The sequence below is a fragment of the Tachysurus vachellii genome, chromosome 3 (assembly GCF_030014155.1).
Source record: "Tachysurus vachellii isolate PV-2020 chromosome 3, HZAU_Pvac_v1, whole genome shotgun sequence".
Taxonomy (NCBI): Eukaryota; Metazoa; Chordata; class Actinopteri; order Siluriformes; family Bagridae; genus Tachysurus; species Tachysurus vachellii.
In genome coordinates this window covers 28,355,850-28,372,570 of record NC_083462.1, presented here as the reverse complement: position 1 = coordinate 28,372,570, position 16,721 = coordinate 28,355,850, and the positions used below count along the sequence as shown (strand labels likewise).

Below are 16,721 nucleotides of genomic sequence, written 5' to 3'. Positions count from 1 at the left end.
GATTGTATTACATAGATACTGTTTGGGTCAATCTAATCTGGTGCAAGAATGCAGGTGTTATGACTTTTGACGCAAACCTTTTTTGTTCCCGTCGGCAAACTCCACCCACAATTAAGTGGACACTCAGTGGGGTAGGAGAAAACATAAAGATTCTCTGCATGGGAGTCCTACCAACATTACACTCTGCAGCTACATATGATATCTCTGTCAGAGCTTTACAAAATGAGCAGCAGATATAAACAGCCCTGGAGACACTTGAACAAATTTTTTTGAACATGACAGTGAAATAGAGTAGGATTTGTCTTAAGATGAAGGTATATTCTGAGTCTGATGATTCTGATTATGAACATAATAAGAAAACTGCTATTCATATTCTTCCAAGCAAGACATTTACATCAGAAAATGTTGAAATAAAGTGGTCTGCATCCCCAATACTCTCTACAGAAAACATAATAAAGACAGTTCCAGGGCCCAGTAGGATTGCAGTGACTTGTGTGACAGACATCAAGACAGCTTTTGAGCTTGTAATGCCAAACTAAATATAGAAACTCTTTCTTGAAATGACTAATCAAGAAGGAAGCTGTGTTTTGGGAATGAAGTGGAAGTATATGAAATGCATTTACATATATATTTGGGTGTTCTCATCCAGGCAACATCACTCCCAATAAAATTTCAAAATGTAAATTATAATAAAAATATATATGCCAATTAAAACTATTGTATTTTATACGTGGGTCTTTGCTATGTACATTAAAAAGGTTTAATATGCATTTTTTTGTGAAAAAAGAACACAATTGCATTAAATAATAATAATGAGATACAGTACTGTGCAAAAGGTGTGAAAAAATGCTGCAAACATTTATGAAAACATTGGAATGATTTGGTGTTTTTTTCGTACTGGTCTTTTGAGTTGTGATTTATAGCTGATTCACTGGTTTCAGATCCAGGAGTGGTTGGCTAATGTGGAAGGAGAGAAAACTGAAAGTGAAAGAGTTTCCTTGCTGCCACTGTGGGAATGCCCATAACAACCCGCCCCCCCCCCACCCACCCACCCACCCGACACAAACAAACACACACACACACACACACACACACACACACACACCCCTGACTGGGCTGTTGGCCTCCATTATATATAGCATCACAGTGAAAGACAGTCTCACACAGAACCAAGGACACAACGACAGTCTCACAAAAGAGTTTCTAGGACGGAAAATCTGACCTAATCATGATGAGGACCTTCCAACTCCCCACAATAATGCTTCCGAAGAAAAGTAAAGGTAAGGAAAATCTTTATTTAAGCAACAGCAAGTTTTTACAACACTTTTATTTGTCTCCTTTTAAAGGTAATTGTTAGTAAATGATTAAATGGTTATTTATTAAATAGTTGTTATTTAAATAGGCAATGAAATGACGGAAAACTGTAATAACAGCAAGCATGGTGATAGTTATTTGGTTTATTCAGATATTATTATTATTATTATTATTACAAGACAAACATATATTACTACTAATAAAAATGGCTTAATGACATAATCCTACTTTTACTTGCTTTTTATTTGTAGGCATTTATTTATAGAGTTGTAGGCATAGAAAGCGCTTGTAATACAGAAAATACCGTTTTATTCTTGTTCTGAAATACTCCAAAATGCTGTTTTGGATGTACCGAGTAAATACTATTACACAGGAGATGAGGTTAATGCAATAAACGCATTTAGATAAATTACTGTCTTTTCCTTTGGATATTCCCAATTTTCCATGAAACCATGGGACGCGCGCGCACACACACACACACACACACACACACACACATGCACGCGCACAAGCACGCACCCCCTACCCATCCACACACACACACACACACACACACACACACGTATCAGCGCCACCCCGGTTATGGAGTGAAGTGGAATAAGCGCGTGTCAGCGCACAGCGTCAGAGACTAACGGTAGATTGCGCACCGTTATGTGTTATCCAGTTTATACAAGTATCTGCACTTGAGTAAGCAACAAAGAAGCAGTTTGTCGAAAAATAGGAAAATATATACATCACAGTTGATAAAAACCGACAACCAGATGTGTCCATGTGGCGCTCTATACATAATAATGTCCATGACAAAATGTCCATGTGGCGCTAAATACATAATAAATGTAAACAAATAATAAGAACTATTATTATTATTATTATTATTATTATTATTATTATTATTATTATTATTATTATTATTATAGAGGATAATATCCATTGGATAATATTGAAGAATTATAGTGCTATTACGCTGCAGTTCTTTTAGGGACCGTCTAAAAAGTGCGAAGCTTTGGACGACTTTATGAGATATATTAACGACCATTCTGGATGTAAAATGGTTTTTACAAGCCTGCTATAGCTTTCACCTTTCCAACATCTATACGAGCATATAAAGCAGGAGTGTGCAGTATATTATCCAGCTGGTGAAGCTTTTCAATACAGCCATGCAAAAGCTCACCCTCACCCTTACCCATACTGTGCCAGCCCTGTGGGCATAAGATTGGACACCCCTGTTTTACAGTATCTAAAAACGTAACCCTATCTTCAGTAACCACTTCAGCCTGTTGACAGTTGTCGTGGATCCAAAGAGCTGGTATTGCCTTTATTAGGTTGTTAATATTGTTTGTTAACCTGCTAGCTGCTGAACATAATGGCTTCCTTGAAAGATATAATAATAATAATAATAATAATAATAATAATAATAATAATAATTACGTTACATGTTTACACATTATCTCTACTGCTAAATTTGGATTCAATATTAAAATCGCCGAAGTCACATTGACATGTAACACATTGTGACATTGAAATAAATCATGTGAACATCCTGTTCATTAAAGTAGTAGGATTATCCAGTCACTCATATTACACCAACAGAAAACTGTTTCTCCATTCATACAGGTAACTTATGCTGTATTTGCATTTGACTTTGCACTTTTGACCTTGGAAATGGAAAGTCAGTACTTTAATTTCTGTAATTTTCAACCGTGTATTTGAGCTACGACATAGGAAAAAAACTTTGTGAGCTTTGCACTTGATTGGAGATTGGCATTCATCAACATACACACATGAGTACAAAGAAAACCAGCTTTTTAACCTTTTTAAATAAGGCAGAAACTATTATTTATTTAGATTCATCTAAATTGCTTGGTTTGTCTTACAAAAATATTTACACACAACTATACTAAAAGATTGATGAACAAGAACCACTGCGTTAAAACAGTACGCAATAGTACATGTTTAATTATTACATGAACTTTTAAATCTTGCTAATGTTTTAATATACTTTTATGCAACTTAAAGTAAATGTTCAGTCTCATCAAGGAAACTAGAAATATAAACACCACAGCTGACTATTTAAAACCCGTTTTAAAATAATTTTTAAAAAATAATGCATAATTTAGGCTAGCTTCATCCAAGCTTGGATCTTTAAATTTATCATACTGTATCTAACTAGACTCAAGAAAAGAAAAGTCTGTGGATACCTGGTTATCACAGCCATTTATGCTTGTTTTGAGTCTGGGCCTCCTAATTCCAGTGAAGAGAAACTAAAATGTTACAGCATCCAAAGGCATTGTAGAAAATTCTGTGCTTTTTTCTTTGTGGTCACAGTTTGGGGAAGAATCTACACTGGATGTAATGGTCAGGTGTCCACAACCCTTTAGTGTAAATTTCAATACAATAATTTCAATTAAAATGATAATTATGACCCCTAAACACTATCATTAAAATCCTAATATAGAAGAAACCAAATGTAGCACCACTGAACCTAAATATGAGGTCATATTATGCATTACCATTGTTTAATGTATAGGACATTAGTAAATACAACATTTTGGGAAACTGGATGTTGTTGTAGGCTTGGATGGTGATGTTAAGATCTGTCACACTGGCAAACACACACACACACACACACACACACACACACACACACACACACACACACACACACACACAAAAACACACCATTTTTATCGTCTCATTTTTCTAACAAGGTGATAGCACCATAGCGTTTACTATGTTAATTTGTGTGTTATTGATTATATTAAACTATAGCATTAATAATCAGCAGATTGAAAATCATGCAAGACTTCTATGACATTGTTTCTTCTGTGACATTGTTTCTTTTATAATGAGTGTTTCATTTTCAAATTTCCATTGGTTTACGAATTGTATTTTTACAGGTGAAGCAGATGCAGATTCAGAATGCACTACCGTGGTTGAACAACAATCTGAGGCGAAATACCAAAATTATATAAAAATTCCAAACATATTGAAAAAAATTTATGATAATTACCAGAGAAACGCAAAGGTACCGGATACTCCAGGTACATCTAATATATTTTCTTCTAATGATATATATATATATATATATATATATATATATATATATATATATATATATATATATATATATATATATATATTTATTTTTTAATATATATAAAAAATGGCTTCCTTGAAAGATATAATAATAATAATAATAATAATAATAATAATAATAATAATAATAATAATTACGTTACATGTTTACACATTATCTCTACTGCTAAATTTGGATTCAATATTAAAATCGCCCAAGTCACATTGACATGTAACACATTGTGACATTGAAATAAATCATGTGAACATCCTGTTCATTAAAGTAGTAGGATTATCCAGTCACTCATATTACACCAACAGAAAACTGTTTCTCCATTCATACAGGTAACTTATGCTGTATTTGCATTTGACTTTGCACTTTTGACCTTGGAAATGGGAAGTCAGTACTTTAATTTCTGTAATTTTCAACCGTGTATTTGAGCTACGACATAGGAAAAAAACTTTGTGAGCTTTGCACTTGATTGGAGATTGGCATTCATCAACATATACACATGAGTACAAAGAAAACCAGCTTTTTAACCTTTTTAAATAAGGCAGAAACTATTATTTATTTAGATTCATCTAAATTGCTTGGTTTGTCTTACAAAAATATTTACACACAACTATACTAAAAGATTGATGAACAAGAACCACTGCGTTAAAACAGTACGTAATAGTACATGTTTAATTATTACATGAACTTTTAAATCTTGCTAATGTTTTAATATACTTTTATGCAACTTAAAGTAAATGTTCAGTCTCATCAAGGAAACTAGAAATATAAACACCACAGCTGACTATTTAAAACCCGTTTTAAAATAATTTTTAAAAAATAATGCATAATTTAGGCTAGCTTCATCCAAGCTTGGATCTTTAAATTTATCATACTGTATCTAACTAGACTCAAGAAAAGAAAAGTCTGTGGATACCTGGTTATCACAGCCATTTATGCTTGTTTTGAGTCTGGGCCTCCTAATTCCAGTGAAGAGAAACTAAAATGTTACAGCATCCAAAGGCATTGTAGAAAATTCTGTGCTTTTTTCTTTGTGGTCACAGTTTGGGGAAGAATCTACACTGGATGTAATGGTCAGGTGTCCACAACCCTTTATTGTACATTTCAATACAATAATTTCAATTAAAATGATAATTATGACACCTAAACACTATCATTAAAATCCTAATATAGAAGAAACCAAATGTAGCACCACTGAACCTAAATATGAGGTCATATTATGCATTACCATTGTTTAATGTATAGGACATTAGTAAATACAACATTTTGGGAAACTGGATGTTGTTGTAGGCTTGGATGGTGATGTTAAGACCTGTCACACTGGCAAACACACACACACACACACACACACACACACACACACACACACACACACACACACACAAAAACACACCATTTTTATCGTCTCATTTTTCTAACAAGGTGATAGCACCATAGCGTTTACTATGTGAATTTGTGTGTTATTGATTATATTAAACTATAGCATTAATAATCAGCAGATTGAAAATCATGCAAGACTTCTATGACATTGTTTCTTCTGTGACATTGTTTCTTTTATAATGAGTGTTTCATTTTCAAATTTCCATTGGTTTACGAATTGTATTTTTACAGGTGAAGCAGACGCTGAGTCTGAATGCACTACCCTGGTTGAACAACAATCTGAGGCGAAATACCAAAATTATATAAAAATTCCAAACATATTGAAAAAAATTTATGATAATTACCAGAGAAACGCAAAGGTACCGGATACTCCAGGTACATCTAATATATTTTCTTCTAATGATATATATATATATATATATTTATTTATTTTTTAATATATATATATATATATATATATATATATATATATATATATATATATATATATTAATAGCAATATTAACCACTAAAGGGCAATTTGTTCTTTTGGAAAATGAATTCAGTAAAGGATAGGGTGAAAAGTTAGCATTAAGGTATTCTCACATTCTTGCAGATGCCTCAGTAATCTTGGATTTCAACCAGAATGTAGAACAGAATCATTTGTCAGAAGCTAGCCAACAACTTTTAGCACAGGAAGATCACCTCTTCAGACGCCAGTCATCAGATGCGGAAGTGACTTGCACTGAGGATGAGGAGGACAGTTTGCAGAAGAACTACGAAACCTTGATGCTTCATCTAAGAATGGCTGTCAATGATTCCTTTAACAAGGAGAATCAGGAGAAACTGAGAAGTGCTGTGAAGGTTATACATCAGCAGGAGGAACAAGACAGGCATTGGGAGAAAGCAACGGAAGAGAAAAGTCCATGCTGGAGGCCGCTAAGATGCAAAGAGATTCATGACATGTTACTCAAGGAGTTAATCGAGGTACGGCTACAGCAAGCAAACAAAGAAGAGAACGGGGCAGACAACCTGTCCACTTCCCTGAAGAGAGAGGTGTGTCGGATGGGCAAGCGCATTCAAAATGATCTACTCCAAGTTGTCCAAAACGTGCAGCAGTGTTATACATCAGACTTTGACATTTGCAATGTGTATGTTCAGCTCTACCATCAAGCTTTCTCTGCAAAACTGTCTGAGTTTGCTCAAACCAACTTAGACATCCAAGACTGCACCTACATACTATGCTGGATTCATGGTTACTATCCAAAGTAAGCGACAGGTGATAAAACATGCTCATGGATGAGAACTAACAAAAAAGTGTACAAAAAAAACTTTATTATATTTTTTAAAATGTATTTTTCAGGGATGTTTTGAAGCAGAATGAGCTGGAGCCACACATCAAGACTGAATCATTAGGAGCTTTGTTAACTGAGGAAGTGCGTAAGGCACTAGAGGAGCAATATCTGTCACACAAAGAGGTGAGGCAAAATAACAGAAGATTTTCAATACGTATAATGACATGAGATGTCTGGACAGGCTGAATTGAACACAAATAAAATCTGATTAGCATTGTTCATGCTTCGGTTTAAATATATTTCTTAGTCAAATTGTATTAAGAGTTTGCTTAAAATAAAAGTAGGAAACATGGTCAATTAGAGTGGAACGTATTTGGGAACTACTGTACGTGTCTGGATGAACTCATAAGGAACTCAGGGCTCACTCATAAGGAAGTTTTAAACATCAGAGAATTAAAGGGCTGGCAAAATTTTATGAGGAATAATGTTTTTGGAATTCAAGCCAGCTTTATCTGTAATTTTTAATGTTTACGTTTGTCCTATGACAATATCCTTTATGAACATGTTTGTCCACAATTCACAATTCTAACAATTATGTGTGGATGTTCTGAATGTTTATGATATTCTAAGGCCAGATTATATATCTTTTTCTATAGATTGAGGTCAGGACATGGTTGTCCAACGCTCTTAAAAAAGAGGAGGAAATTTGGCAGATGAGTAATAAACCTGAGCTCATTGATGGGTGCCACATCTCCAACCTTGCTTTGGATGTTATTCCTGTATGAACAATACTGGTTTAACACATTTTGTTCTTGACACACATGGCTGAAATGTTTCATCCTGAGATCATTATATCGCAAATATTTTATTAGACTATTAACTAGATTCTATTTCATACAGATACTAATTTGAAGATTAAAATGATATAATCTTATTGGCAGAAAATTTAGCTGCATCCTAGAAATACATGAAATTATCTAAATTACCTGTTAGAGGTTGAAATGAGTAAAATATATTTAGAAACTTAGAAGTTGAACAGCCCTCTATATGTTAAGAGGTAGAAATATTACTTGAAATCCTATATTCAAAATATTCTTACAGGATAAAATCTCATTTCTTGAACCATGGTTGTCATTTGGTTATAAAATACATTTCTTCTTGTTTGAACCATATATCATAAATAAATGAATAAATAAGTTATTCTCTGGTTTACAGATTATTAACGGATCCATGAAGGAGACGGTGGATATTCTGGTTAACAGAGATAATGCTCAAAGAATTCTGGTTCTGATGGAAAGTTTCCTAATGAGGTATACAAAATAATCCTATCACACTGAATGACTATGTTAACAGCTTTATATTTAGAGTCTGTATAAAAGCCCACTACCGGGTGCTTGCAAGGCACTTAACCTTCAGCATTGTGTTGGCAAAAAAAATGAGATAAACTTCAGTCACTTTGTACTTAAGTCACTTTTTTTGCCATCCATCAAATGCCATAACTGTAGATATAAATGTAAAACAGTTTGTTTAATATGAATGCCCCAATCCCAACCTATGCATTGTGTCACAATAGAGAAGCGTAGATAAAGAAAAATGCAGTTAGAGAGTTTCAAAAACATTCAAGTTCAAGGTCAAAAACAGCATTCGGGTTCAGGCAATTAGCAAAAAGGATATTGTGGAAACAGACAAACAGAGATTAAAAACCAGAGAAGGGCTTGGGGAAGTCACTGCTGTATGTGATAAAAGAAAAACAGAAATGAAAGAAAAAATATTGTTTCTCTTGACAGCTATAAGAAATCCTTGACTGATCTTAAAGGAAGGCACATCAGTCTCCCAGACATCCTGAAAGCCAGTCTGGTTAGCATCAAGCAGTTTCGGTGAGATTCTGACAAATAATAATACATATTAATGCTAATGTAAATACAGTGCATATAAGTAAACCTGAAGAGTTTTATCTTTGCTTTCAAGTATTTATTATTTACACAAGTATATCCAAAATTGTTTCAAAATGACTTTTGGTATGTAAAATGTTCAAGAATGAGAACAAGAATAAATGAATTACGAGACATCAAGGCATTTGCAAAAATATTGGAAGGTTTCAGGTTTGGTTCAGTTGTACTGTAATATCACACGGCTGTGTATCTATAGGGAGTATATCGAGAAACAAGAGAATCTCCCAGATGACAAGAAAGCAGCCTTGCTGTCCATTGTCTCAGAGATGAGAAACTTCTGTCACAGTTATTTTCTCAGCCCCATTCACAAGAAGCTCAAGGTATCTACAATTACCTCATCCACACTTGCATGTTTATGTCAGTGGTCCTTATTCACTGAAGCTGAATACAATCCCATGTCACTGTAAAATTATCAGATGAACATCAAAAGCTTGGATTTAGTTAAATATATATATATATATAAATGTCTATTATTTATTTAGTTGAGTAGTGAGAATATGCAGGATTATAATACCCAGTATATAATATGATACAATCAGAATATTAATTTTAGAGGTTTCTCAATGTTAAGGGATGAAATAGTGAACTTCCTCCAGTGTTTTCTGAAACTGCCAAAAGCAAAAATGTCTGTTTAAATAATTTAGTCTTGAATAATAGTATTAACTGAATAAAATCTTGAAAAAAGACCAATTCTTAGTAGATGACTTTGGTATTTGGACCCGAATATTTCCCTACAGGAGCAGTATCGTAAGCTGTGGACTCAAGCCTGGCTTTCAGAAAGTCAAACGATTGTTGGAGAGCTGATAAGCGCTCTGGAGGATATGGTCCAGGATTTCTCAGACATACAGACTGACTGCATGAAGGTCAGTCATAAACTCTATTAAAAAGAACTAACAATTCAACAAGAAAACATGAACTAAAAATGATGAAGTGAAGAAGTGGTGGTAAACATGTTGTGCCTGTGTGTGTGTGTGTGTAGGAGCTATTAAGCCAGCTGCATTTTGAAGTGATGACAGAATATGTGAAGAGAATGTTTAAGGTGAAACTGAAACTAAAAGACAAGGACGACCAAGAGGCAGCTGCAGGCTTTCTGTGTGAGGACAGCTTGAGAATAAACTCGCTGTTCATCAGAATCGTGAGTATGCAATATACATATATACTATATTCCATACATGTAGTGAGTGAGAGTAAAACAATACACACACTCTTATATTACATATAAAATGTTGTTTTAATACTTACATTTAAATCAAATAACATATGGATGGAAATGCAGGAAATGCGGTTTTTAAACATTAACAAAACATCAAGGTCAAAAAACAGGCTTTTGTTATTCAGGCTTTCAACAACCAATAGTAATGAGACTAGGCAAAGGGCCAAAAGGCTTGATAATGTGAAAGCCAAACAAATACTTCATCATGAACTGTGTGAAAAAAGTCCTTTTGAGCTGTGACTGTAGCTTTAAAGAAAATCTCACCAAAAAAATCAGTTTTTCGAATAATCACTGTATTTTGTGGTGATGATTTAAATAGCAAGTAATTTAAGCATGTGCATCTCCCCCCCACCCCCACCCCCACACATGCACACACACACACACAAACACACACACACATGAACACATTTCCTGCAGGCTACATTTAATCACAAACAGATGTGCCATTCCTGTCTTACCGCACACACACACACACACACACACACACACACACACACACATTTTGTTTCCACTGGGGTCTTAAAATGTAAACAAGATGTTGAAAGCAATAAGACTTTTAGGGGTTTAGGATTTTCACATGCATTAAGTCACATGCACACTATTCCAACAAAAGTGAAAGAGAAAGGTTATATTTTCACAAGCTAACTGAAGTCTAGGTGTTGACACATTAAAGACAAATACAGTTAAAAAAAAAACTATTTTTAATTAAAGATGTGTCTGATGTGTCTAGCTGTAGATGATATGCTTAGCTGTAGATGATAATGTTGTCATTAGAAATGGATTTTGCATTTATCAAAGCCACCTCCTGAAGTTTCTTGCTATACAATACATTTTATCCTTATAACAAAATGAGCCGCTGTGCCCTTAAACATCGTCAATATGTCAAAATATGTTTGGTGTCTGAATTCGAAATCACTTTTTTATTTTCACTTTGCTGCTAACAAGCACGAGAATCTCACTGTCACTATGCCTAAATCATTACACACATCCCTCAGAAGATGTTGTTCAGCACTGTGTGAAAAAAAAATAAACAAAACAAAACAAAAACAAAACAAATCATACTCAACCGTTGCAGATTTGCCCTATAAAACAACAATAAGCATACAGGGAGGGTGAGGTGCAACATGTGAGACGTGTGCAGCCAGCTAACAACATTTTTTTCAAACTGCTGCTCATGGTAAAACACTCCTAGTAAAGCAGTGTCAGAAACTAAACTTATTATTTCACATTGCTTAACACAACACAGGTCACAACAAAGTCCTGGTTGCTATAAACATCGTAATGTTAGTCTTGATGTGTTAATGTTCAAACCTGCCTTAGATGTCTTTTTTACTAAAATGTAATGATAGACAAAAAGCACTGCACATGCTTGAGGATACTATTCAGCACAATGTCCTAGAAACTATTCAAACAGTCCTACACAAATGGATGCTTATCGGAATACATCATCGCTCTGTTCCTACAGGGATCTGAAGATAAATGGCTTTCCAGTATTTTACCTAAAATATCAGAAGTGGTGAGGCTGCAGGACTCAGGAGCACTTCAACTTGAGATTGTTACACTGGCTCAAATCTACCCTGACATCAGGTGAGTGTACACGATGCTCAATCTTGGCTTAGTTGTTAAGAAAGGACTACTGATAGGATGGATTTCAATCTGGCATTGTTGAGCCCTTAACCCTCAACAGCTCAGTTGTATAAATGCCAATAAATATAAAATGTAATCGCTCAGAATTTAACTGATACCATGGCACATAAATCCTAATCAGTGTTATATGAAATAACTAACAGTCATATATGAGTGAAGGTTTTTCCAAAACCATGCCAATAGGCTATGCTAATTGAACTCTATGTGTAGATGTCATGCAACATCACTTCTGAACACACATGCCTTTGCAAAGTTTGTTGATTATGGGTACAGGTTATCTGACTCATTTTTCTCTTCTCTATTCTTATTATATTCACTATACAACTTTATTTTAGTACAAATGTAAGAACTTAAACGTTACAGTAGTCATCTTTTTCAGGGGCTTTCACAGTTGAGACAGATACTAGTTTTTAGTTAGTATCTAACTTTTAGATCTAGTTTATTTTTAAAATGATAATATGCTAGCAGGTCATATTTACATTTTAAATATCTGATACTAACTGCAGGTAATGGCCATGTTTAAAAAAAGCTTTTAAAAAGATAGAATTAAAAATATAAAGGTCATATCCGTACATCCTTTCTGATTTCATAAAAAATGGCCAAAACTTCCCAGTCCTTACTAAACAATGTGGTGTTCAGTCATTTAACTGGACAGTTTCCTTAACTCGAGCTTATCAGTACCACCTAAATGTTTTGTCTTGGCTACATTTCTTGTATTGAAAGCCTGGGTGTAACTTTGTTAAGGAAATTGCTTGGTCTCATGATTAAACTTAAAATAAAATCAAATAAAAAGTAAACTGTATACATAGTGCTGCACGTCTTGCTAATGTGAAAGTCTGATGTTTTAATGTTAATTATCATTTGATTAAACTTTAGGTCAGAAGCTCAGGTGATTTGAGATCATAAATAAAACTGTACCGTCATTTTCATCAGGATTCCTTCAAATTATACCTTTAATAAAACTTCAGTGACATTCGGAAAGCATTTTGCTTTTGGAAATGCTTTTAAATCATAAACTGGAAAATGAAAACATACTTTTCGCATTACTGTGTATGAAAATGAGGCTCTGTATTTTTTATTGAGAAATGATCCACATTATTCACATTTTCCATGGTTTGTGTTAACAGCGAATGCCAAGTCGTTGCACTCTTGGACCTGAAGGCAAACCTCTCCAAAGCAGAAGTGCGTAACATCAAAAAGAGCCTGAATGAAAACAGGAATTTACTGAATACTGAGTCTACAGCAGCTTTTTTCTGCAAAGTGCCTGTAAAAAAGAACTTACGGACTGTGTTTTAATAAATAAATAAATAACTGTGCAGTATTATTATGTTGGCTTTGTAGAAGCCCACATTCTGTTTTCCTATTTAAGCTTAGACAAAAATTTATAAATAGTAAGCCTCCTCCTAAGGCTTTCGAGCCACATGCATCAAATTCGGATATGTTGTAGAGCCTGGCCACTTTGTTGCTTTTACTTTTCTAAGTGATCCGGGTTCTGGTACTTCCGGTACCGGGTCTCAAAGTGGCCTTTTTTCCGATAGACTCCCATTATAAACTTTGGAGGTTTATAACTCACCAAGCTTTTGAACTATCTACACCAAACTCAGCCAGCTCCTTTAGGGTGATACTCTGAACAAAGGTTTAAATTGGTGTACCGACTGGCCTTTCGGTTGTCCCGCAGCCCCGCCCCCAAAATATGCAAAATCAAAAAACTTTTTACAACATGGACATGTGACATATCAAAACACTCAGAACAATGAGGGGAACTTCCTCATGGGTATTCTGATGACGGCACTCAACACCACGTGACGTCACGTGCAGCCCCGCCCCCAAAATAAGTGAATTCAAAAATTAGCACAACATGGACATGTCATATATCAAAACACTCAGCTCAATGAGGGGAAGTGCCTCACGTATATTCTGGTCACGTCACGTGACGTCACATGATGTCACGTGACGTCACATGATGTCACGTGACGTCACATGATGTCACGTGAAAATCTAAATTTAGCACAAAATGGACATGTGACATACAGTATCAAAACACTCAGCACAATGAGGGGAACTGCCTCACGTGTATTATGGTCACGTCACGTGACATCATGTGAAAATCAAAAATTAGCACAACATGGACATGTGACATATCAAAACACTCAGCACAATGAGGGGAACTGCCTCACGTGTATTCTGGTCACGTCACGTAATGTCACGTGAAAATCTAAATTTAGCACAACATGGACATGTGACATATCAAAACCCTCAGCCCAATGAGGGGAAGTGCCTCACATGTATTCTGGTCACGTCACATGACGTCACGTGATGTCACGTGAAAATCTAAATTTAGCACAAAATGGACATGTAACATATCAAAACACTCAGCACAATGAGGGGAACTGCCTCACGTGTATCATGGTCACATCACGTGATGTCACATGACGTCACGTGAAAATATAAAATTAGCACAACATGGACATATGACATATCAAAACGCTCAGCCCAATGAGGGGAAGTGCCTCACGTGTATTCTGGTCACGTCACATGATGTCACGTGAAAATCAATAATTAGCACAACATGGACATGTGACATATCAAAACACTCAGCACAATCTTCCTCAAGAGTATTTGGATGATGTCACATGCCCGTCTCCACTTGCCTCCAAATGTTTTGGCACCCTATCTTTCTGTCCACTCGCCTCCAAAAAGCACCGGCATTTGCAAATACTTGCAACGTCAAAGCCAACATCAAAGTTCGTTGCGACAAATCTAGTTGCATTTTATCATCTATTAAACCTTAATGCTTCTAAATACATTCTGGTTAATTTTACATGCCTTTGTGTATAAGTATTCTACAAAGTATAGTACATAAGCTAATGTTGCACATTTTGCTCTCAGTCTTGGGGGAATATCGATAATATGCTTTTTTTTTATTGCTTTATAAGTGTTTTGATGAATAAGAAAATGATGTAAGTCATATATTCTTTGTGGATGTACAGTATTGTAATGTATTGTGTAATGTGAGTAATGTATTGTGTAATAAATCATACATCTCTTTACATTTTTTGAGTTGTGTTTCTGATTATTATTATTATTATTATTATTATTATTATTATTATTAGTAGTAGTAGTAGTAGTAGTAGTAGTAGTAGTAGTATTAATATTATTATGATACTCTATTACTGTGTACGCTTTATTTAGTAAATGTGTTAGTATGTAATTATGTGTTCATGATTAATATGTGGTAGGAAGAATTTTTCATGATGTTCTGTCTTGTCATTGATCGATTAAGGCTCCATTGTCATATTAATTTACAACATGGCAATGGATAACATCAGGCAGAAAATTCAGACCAAACAATATGATAAATAATGCCAGAGATAATATTTCTATTTTTGATCAGTACTTAGACTGTTTTACTTATAGATTTATTTTCACCGATTTCTTCATCAAAATTATGAACCTGCATGCTGCATCCTTTACCCACATGCTTCTTTAAACAGATACTACCAGTAGCTACCCAACCCATATGTGCCGAAGTCTTTTAAGCTAGCGGTTATCAAACATTTAATTAAAAAACCTGACCTTGACCCAAGCCAGCTGTACAACTAAGTGATTTTTTATGATTCATCACATGTGCAGGCTATTTGGTAATACCTCAAGTACAAAAGCTTTTACTTCCAGAGCCCCACAGTTATGGAACAGCCTTCCAATTAGTGTTAGGGACTCAGACATTTATCAAACTTTTAATTAAAAAACCTGACCTCGACCCAAGCCAGCCGTACAACTATAGGCCAATATCAAACCTCCTTTTTATCTTCAAGATACTAGAAAATGTCTCTAAGTTGAAGATCACATAAATAATATCACAAGGGTAGCCTTCTTTCATCTTAGAAATATTGCCAAGAAAATAAATATGATGTAATTACATGATGCAGAAACACTAGTTCATGCATTTGTTACCTCTAGGTTGGATTTTTGTAATGCTTTCTGTCTGGATGTCCAAGTAGGAGCATAAACAAGCTCCAGTTAGTCCAGAATGCAGCAGCTAGAGTCCTAACTATAAGCAGAAGATATGAACACATCACCCCTATCTTATCCACATTTCATTGGCTCCAAGTCAAGTTTCGCATTGATTATAAAACACTATTACTAACCTATAAAGCACTTAATGTTCTTGACCATAGGACTAATAATTTTTTATGATTCATCACGTGTGCAGGCTATTTGGTAATACCTCAAGTACAAAAGGCTACAGTGGCGGGCAGTGCCCCACAGGTATATTATACTTCCAGAGCCCCACAGTTATGGAACAGCCTTCCAATTAGTGTTAGGGACTCAGACATATACTTCTGAAAAGCTGCTTTGAGACAACGTGAATTGTTAAAAGTGCTATACAAATAAATTTTATTGAATTAAAATTAATTTAGTTTGAAAATGTTGGAGAGAGAGTTTCACATGTTTCCTCCCAACTGCTGAAAACATGCCAATGGGTAAGCTGGCTACACTGCAGTAAAGTGCCCCTACAGTAGGTGTGTTTGTGTGTGTGTGTGTGTGTGTCAGACAGGATAGTCTCTGGATCCACAGAGAGGTCCACAGAACAGTTTAATGAAAGGTGAAACAGAATGCAAACAAAATTAAGATTGTTACAGTAGTAGGGATTCATAGCTTAAATCACTAATATGGTCTTTTAGTCTTCTTTTTAAAGGGCTTTCCAACAAAATTTCTAGCTGTGGAATGGTTCCTACATCCTTGCTAGACTGAAGAGAAATGAAGAGAAAACTGGCCATGAAGCAAAAAAAAAAAAAAAAAAGACTATAATGAATGTACCAGTACATTCTTCTCCATCCTTAAATTATTGT

At 34.9% G+C, this 16,721-nt stretch overlaps 1 protein-coding gene across 2 annotated transcripts; it reads left to right on the top strand.

The window, feature by feature from the left end:
• The first annotated feature begins 1,134 nt into the window (after window positions 1–1,134).
• On the top strand, window positions 1,135–14,920 carry LOC132843350 (tumor necrosis factor alpha-induced protein 2-like). Of its 2 annotated transcripts, XM_060866601.1 has the most exons (13): window positions 1,135–1,280; window positions 4,212–4,355; window positions 6,014–6,157; window positions 6,378–7,029; window positions 7,125–7,239; window positions 7,713–7,835; window positions 8,272–8,366; window positions 8,844–8,933; window positions 9,205–9,328; window positions 9,746–9,871; window positions 9,988–10,143; window positions 11,687–11,808; window positions 12,996–14,920. In XM_060866601.1, exons 1-13 carry the CDS (start codon window positions 1,229–1,231, stop codon window positions 13,162–13,164), a joined length of 2,112 nt encoding a protein of 703 aa, XP_060722584.1. In that variant the 5' UTR covers window positions 1,135–1,228; the 3' UTR covers window positions 13,165–14,920. The 2 variants fall into 2 exon arrangements, with proteins under 2 accessions (XP_060722584.1, XP_060722585.1); XM_060866602.1 differs by lacking the exon at window positions 4,212–4,355 and having other exon boundaries at window positions 1,214–1,280.
• The last annotated feature ends 1,801 nt before the right edge of the window (window positions 14,921–16,721 follow it).

Excerpts from the sequence above, each read along its gene's own strand:
- LOC132843350 (XM_060866601.1), top strand. The coding sequence starts at position 1,229 with ATGATGAGGACCTTCCAACTCCCCACAATAATGCTTCCGAAGAAAAGT. Across the intron at positions 6,158-6,377 it reads AAAGGTACCGGATACTCCAG|ATGCCTCAGTAATCTTGGAT; the intron begins GTACATCTAATA and ends ACATTCTTGCAG. Across the intron at positions 8,934-9,204 it reads GTTAGCATCAAGCAGTTTCG|GGAGTATATCGAGAAACAAG; the intron begins GTGAGATTCTGA and ends GTGTATCTATAG.